Here is a 6,712-nt window from a genome sequence, read left to right as displayed (position 1 = left end):
CTTAGACGTCCCCTTAGTCGGCGCCAGAATGTAGTGGCATAAAACCACACACCACATCCAACGAAGTAGAAGATCGATTAACCCAAAGTGAAGATACACAACAAACATAGGCACAAAGATATACGCGGTTCCGTATGATTACCTACGTCCACGGGGTGAAAGGGTGAATGATATTATTTCTCTTCTTTGGTTACAAATGTTCTCTCCTTCTCAAATGGTGAAGCTCTCACAACTCAAGTATGGTGCCTTCTTTTCCTCCCCTTACAACCTGCCCCTCTCTCTCGACCTGCCCTTATATTTATAGACCAAGGTCGACATACAACAGAATTACAATGTTGGTCACATTACATCAATTTAGTTGTTCCCTATCGGACCTTCACTACTCTCCCGACTTTCTGGTTTGACCGATAGTTCTTCACCCGAGGCCGAGTCTTAATCGTCTGGTTAACACGATGTCGCCCTTCTTTCTTCTCGTTCCTTTGTTTGACCATCTTCCTTCGTCTGACCGTGTGCTTTCTGATTGTTCGCCCGACCTGTCAGAGGATAAGGGTCACGTCACATCCGACACCTATTGGGCCATCACGTCCGACCCACGTGATACCTCGCTCTTTGCGCCGTTTGGTTCTATCTTGTGCTTCGACGCTCTTTGTTCTTTGGTGTATCATAGCTTAGGATCTTGCCACCTAGCCCTGTGGATTATCTACACCTACAGACACCATCAATGAATCGTTATTTCCTTGATTTAGTATTAGAACAAGTTCGAAGAGGGAACATGACTGATCAGGCACTTCGAAAACAAGTATGGGCTCACATGACAGCATTATTCAATGAGAAATGTGGGTTTCAATATGACAAAGATATACTAAAGAATCGTTTCAAGAGTTTGCGAAGGAAATATAATGAGATTACTACTCTTCTCAACAATGGTTTTCAATGGGACCGAACGATGCAGATGGTGGTTGCTGATGATAATATGTGGGATACTTATGTCAAGGTACATTTTTTTATTTTAATGAACTTGTTAATTTGTGCATTTAGTAGATTAGTGTTTTGTTAAGTTGTGATAAGATGTGTGTCCGTGCAGGCACACCCGGATGCAAGGTCTTATAGAACTAAGATCACACCGTTCTATGATGATTTGTGTATGATATATGGTGGTTCACCTATTGATGAGAAAGTTACTAACATGGGTCATGATGAAGATATGGAGGATGATTCTTCGAGTGAAATGTCCGGGGAAACACCTGCAATTGAAGAAGATCCAGCTTATGATATTGAGAACTCCTCACATGCTGATGAGGAAGGTCTTTTGCAGAGAAGCAAAGAAGGTACTGAAATAGCTTTTTGTGAGGTAGAGAACATGGGTCATTCTTCAGAAACGTCGAACCAGCAGAACGAGAAAGTGTTATCTGTACAAGGGGCTTTTGCCACAGAAGGATGGTCAAGTGTAGTGCTGACTGGTGATGCATATCGTACTAGGGTCAGTTGGACACCCCCAATGGACCGTTACTTTATTGATCTTATGAAGGATCATGTCTATTTGGGCGTACTTTCTCGAAAGAGGCATGGATGCACATGATTGCATTGTTTAGCGACAAATTTGGAGCTCAGTATGACAAGGATGTATTGTACAATCGTTTCAAAAACCTGAGGAAACAGTATGTTTGTATTAGGAGCCTTCTTACCCATGGTGGGTTTGAGTGGGATACAACACTGCAAATGGTCAAAGCTGATGTTCATGTCTGGGATGATTACGTCAAGGTACATCTCTTCCTTGAAATTTTCTTGAATCTTGTTGTGTTGAAAAAAGGATCTATTGACAGATTTAATGCAGCTTCTCCCCCACAGCTGGTCGCTATGCTTCTCTTTGGGTCCACATGGAGATGGTCCAGGCATGATTTTTTTGAGAGATGATCTGTGTCTTTGTACCGTCATCCCAAAAAAAATCAGCCTTGAGTCCTTGGGTGATCTTCATGCAGGTCCCAAGTTGTTGCAACTGTGGTCAAAAGATCCCGATCCCTTTCAATGGCGAATGACTAACATATAAACCATGCAGGCACACCCAGACGTCAGGCAATACCGAGTCAGGCCTGTGCCGCATTACAAAGATTGTGTGCAATATATGGTGGTATAAGAAATAGCAATCTTGGCGGAGATCCAGTAGTCAATGTTCAGGAAGTCTCTCCTCATATTTGAATGGTGATATACTTAATCAGCACAACAAACGTCTAGTTAAGTCGCCAACAGGTTCTGGATACTTTAAGAAACTGAAGAACACAGACCAGAGCATGATTGATGCTATTCTTGAGATGGCGAGTGCAATCACTTCGTTAGCAAAGAAGACCAAAGAAACAAGTGACTCTGTCTCAATAGAAACTTGGATGGGATGGCTGCACTTCGTGCTTTACCAGACATAGATGAAGAACTGTTTTTAGACGCTTGTGACTTTTTAGAGGTAGATGCAAATAGAGCGAAAACCTTTGTTGTTTTAGATGCAAGTCTACGAAAGAAGTGGTTGGAAAGGAAACTTCGCTCTTCGTAGCCCGGGTAATGTGTATTATTCTCATGAAGTTGTGTTATGGAGGGAACAGGTAATTAGATGTTTAAGACTTTGGTTAAATGGTTTTGATTCTTACTATACAAATGCAGTCTTCATAATTATTGAGAACCTTTTCGTGGATGTTTTCTTTTGCGGTATTTATGTGTATACTAGATTTGTGTCCGTGCTACGCACGGGGCGGATCCCAAACTCATCTACCATCATTTTTATTTAGTGTAGCTAGGCTTTTCCCCGCCCCGTCCCGTCATTTATGATTTTTTATTTGGTGTGGTTCGGCTACGTCTCGCCCCGTCTCGATGCATGCCTAGAATTTTTGATTTGGTATGGTTCGGCTTCGCTTCGCCCCGTTCCCTTGCATTTTTTATTTGGCGTCGCCGGTTTCGCTCTCCCCACAACGATACATTTTTGATTTGGTGTGGCTCGGCTTCTCCTCACCCATCACCCCATCACTTAAGATTTGGTGTGGCTCGGCTTCGCCTCGCCCCCTCCAAATGCATTTTAGATTTGCCTCGCCCCGTCGCCAAAAGTTTTTGATTTGATGTGGCTCGGCTTCACCTCTCCCCCTCCAAATGCATTTTAGATTTGTTGTGTCTCTCCCCCTCCAAATGCATTTTAGATTTGTTGTGGCGTGGCGCCCGTCATGATGAATTTTTTTATTTGGTGTGGCGTGTATTCGCTCTTTTTTATTTGGTGTGACGTGTATTCGCTCTGTCCCGTCGCGAAGCATTTTTGATGTGGTGTGAGGTGGCTTCGCTTTCCATCACATCGCTCCCAAATTATAGGTTAAGTGTTCACTCCCAAATTATAAGTTAAATGTTCAATTCCCGTTGTTGATCGATTAAAGAAATTAAAAAAGTTTGAAGTAACGCAAATTATTTCAATTAAGTTCATGGCCTTTAACTTTTTCACAGCCATCGATGTGATAAATACTCGTGTTTCAAAAACAATAAAATGATATTTGCAGTTTCTCTTCTTCAGTCACATCAACGGTTTGAAACTTATAGTGCTCTAAGAAAACCCAGTACAATTACCTGGATCAACTATTCGCCCTCAAGAAGAAAGTCATCTCAAAGCAGTTCTAGGCACCATGTGCAAAGTTCAAATATTGTAATTATTTCAACTATTCGACCCTCTGAAAAGATAAGATCAGACAGCTATAATATTATCTGTATTGCTCATAATTCTTAAACTATGTCATCTTATTGTCTTGGTTGTCTTAAACATTGTTTATAATTTATTTATCTACCAAATTCACAAAATCATTACAATCGACAACTATTAATCCCAATATCTGAGCTAAAGAAAAGTATATCAAATATGCATTATTATAATTGAAGTGTCAATCTACATAATCATACAATTGTACTTTTTTTCTGATTACATCCCGGGAGAAATTACTCAATGGATAAATTAAGACACATAAAACAAACATTTTTCGATTAATTATTTTCCGCATCTCTTTTATTAGACACCTCATAGAAGAGATCGGACATCAAATTTGACTATGCTTAGACAAACCTGAAGTACATGACTGTATGCACCATTACCATATCAAAATTGACCGGTCCACAAACCTAAAATACAAATAATCAGCATGTAGCAAATTGAGAAAAGAGATGGAAACTGACATGTTGATACAGAATACTTCGCCATAAGCTAGACCAGCTCTCCTCGTGATTTAGAGTATCCACTCTCAAAATTTTGGGAGCTAGATGAAGACCGAGAAGCCAAGTTCCTTCATCCAACAAGATCGCACCTGTAATTAGCTTTTGCAGACCGTCGTCATTCAGTAAATATTGTACTCGATTAGCTATCCTAATCCATCTAACCCTTTAACGGCCAAGCTAAGTTATGACTGCAATTATATCCTTCAAAACTGTAAACCTTGTCATTTAAGCTACCAACTGAACTCTACCGTGAAATAACTATTTTTAAGATTTGAGAAAAATCAATGAGGTGAAGTTAAGAGTTAAATACCATTCACAATAATCCTTTCACTAAGCAACAATTCCACCTGTATAGGCTCATAAAATATTACAGGCAATTCAAAAAATTCAAAACATTGGAAGCTAAAGTTGCTGGTATTCAATCACCAGCCAGCATTCAATGTTCAATTAAGAACCTCAGAAAGAGGAGAAGATGCATTATTTCTTGCATCAGATAGGTATCTTGACCTATAATTCTTGCATCATATCGATATTTTGAACTTCAATAATTTATATAACCCTAGAATCATGAATCCAAGATATTTAACCAAAAAAATAAAGCTGAAAACTAACCGATATGTGGGAAGGTATGAATTAACACTGACAACACCTGGAAATGACAACATTGGTAGTATAGTGTCTTTTAGCTGGCCCAGATATACAAATCACAATTGCTGAAAATTGCAAGTTTTAAAGACAGTAATAACTCACACCCTTTTGAAGCAGTAATAACATTGGTAGTATAGTGATGTAATATGAAAGAAAACTTTGCTAGGGGGAGACAATTCGTACATTTGTTTCATAATTTTTTTTTTCTCTCAGGTATTTTCACAAACAATTGTACTTTGAAGAATGAGAGAGTGATAGAATATGAAGAGTATCCCCCTTGCAGCATTACCCAAAAAGATATGAAACAGTGAAATGATGCAAAACATTTAACACTTTGATCTGCTAGAAATGCCTATCCGGGGTACAACAGACGCGGTATCAACTTTTCCTTTTACATGAAATAAAAAACTGGAACCGACTAAACATAAAAACATAAAATGTAGATACGGAAAAATCATCATCTCGTCTCAATTTAAACTGCCAAATACGGTGAAGGTTCAATTACCAAAAATATGTGATTACCTCAATTTTCTTGAACTCCATTTCAATAGTAGCTTTCTTGGGAGGACATCTTTTCCAACGCCCTGCAAAATTGAGCACAATCGTATTAAGCAGTTGAAATTTGTGCATCTGAGTTAACCATAACAAACTACTGAAGAGGAAGCAGCATAATAGCCTAAGAAATTACATGATCTGGTTTTACACATTACGATAAACAGTAAATGAAGGTTCTCCTGGATTTTTAGAATAAAAATATGAACTTGATCACATTCCAAACTATCATGAATAGGTGGTGAAAGATAACCGAGTAATACACAGTCATCATGCGGGGCAAAGGATCAATAGGAAGGCATGAACAAAAATAAAATAAAAAAATTACGATGGTCTATAATACTTGTCAAGGGAAGTGACTTGAGTATAAAAAGTTAATGAACAAACCAAAAGACCCCTATAAATATGACGCACTTATGAGAGACATCAATCATGGAGCCGACAGTAAGTTGGCCTGCCGCTAAAAACTTTTATTTTTAAGAAGATTTACTTATTTCACCTTCAGTAATAATATGGAAAGCTATGTGATTAGACGAATAACAGGGTAAAATTACAGTCCCATACGCTTGTTCTATGCTTTTGTCTTTTCACTTTCTTCCCATGCCTTGCAGAATCTGAACACAAACATAGAATAAGTCAATCCAACATACATTAGCCTTATGTAGGTGGCAGAGGGATTATATGTTCTTAGAGATGTAAACAGTCATTTCGATCCAAAAATACATATCCATGCCCTGATATTTTCTCCACTTCAGTTTTTTCTCTGTTAACAGAACACGTCCACAAAATGTTAGCTTATTTGTAACACGAAACGCAGTTGAGCTGGAACAAAATAAGCCTAATACATAAGAAATATAATTCTAAGAAGAAGAATATGATCAACAAACCATGATTGCTTAAAAAAAAATAGGATCGATAAATAATCAGAAGAAGCAAAACAAATCTAAGAATGTAATTCTAGGGTTTCTGTTTATATACCTTTTTCTTCTATTCCTCCTCATCATCTCGGTGATTATGCTTTACTTCAATGGATGTAAACCCTAAATTGAATCTGTTTGCAATCCACGGTATCAAAAATCCAAGCTTTCCTTCAATCGACGAATCCCTACAACACAAACACAAAACCCCTTCATCAAATCTTAAAAGAAAAAAAAAACAGTAAAAGAAATCAAAACACGAAAAACAGTAAAAGAAATCAAAACACGAAGATAATACTAAAACATAAAATAAGCAAAACAAATTGATCATACTGATGGAAAAAAAGAATAGATAATCTAAAAAAAAA

At 38.1% G+C, this 6,712-nt stretch overlaps 1 protein-coding gene and 1 long non-coding RNA gene across 4 annotated transcripts in view; one reads left to right on the top strand and one right to left on the bottom strand.

Annotated features, from left to right (window-relative positions):
• Positions 1–717: 717 nt before the first annotated feature.
• Positions 718–1,579, top strand: LOC113330834 (uncharacterized protein At2g29880-like). The gene is made up of 2 exons (XM_026577641.1): positions 718–994; positions 1,085–1,579. The coding sequence occupies exons 1-2, from the start codon at positions 722–724 to the stop codon at positions 1,577–1,579; spliced, it is 768 nt and encodes a 255-aa protein (XP_026433426.1). The 5' UTR covers positions 718–721.
• Positions 1,580–3,869: 2,290 nt separating this feature from the next.
• LOC113330851 overlaps positions 3,870–6,712 on the bottom strand; it is a 26,182-nt gene continuing 23,339 nt past the window's right edge. For 2 of the 3 annotated variants that reach the window (XR_003350533.1, XR_003350532.1), the window contains 3 exons: positions 6,406–6,532; positions 5,927–6,190; positions 3,870–5,459 (listed from right to left, as the gene is read on the bottom strand). This is a non-coding gene — a long non-coding RNA (uncharacterized LOC113330851). Of the gene's footprint in view, positions 5,460–5,926; positions 6,191–6,405; positions 6,698–6,712 lie in introns of those variants that run through there. The other variant, XR_003350531.1, reaches the window with a different exon arrangement.

This window comes from Papaver somniferum, unplaced genomic scaffold (assembly GCF_003573695.1).
Source record: "Papaver somniferum cultivar HN1 unplaced genomic scaffold, ASM357369v1 unplaced-scaffold_119, whole genome shotgun sequence".
NCBI classification, from domain to species: domain Eukaryota; kingdom Viridiplantae; phylum Streptophyta; class Magnoliopsida; order Ranunculales; family Papaveraceae; genus Papaver; species Papaver somniferum.
Note: the sequence above shows the minus strand (reverse complement) of the source record. Positions and strands in the feature narration are given on the sequence as shown.

Excerpts from the sequence above, each read along its gene's own strand:
- LOC113330834 (XM_026577641.1), top strand. The coding sequence starts at position 722 with ATGAATCGTTATTTCCTTGATTTAGTATTAGAACAAGTTCGAAGAGGG. Across the intron at positions 995-1,084 it reads TGTGGGATACTTATGTCAAG|GCACACCCGGATGCAAGGTC; the intron begins GTACATTTTTTT and ends GTGTCCGTGCAG.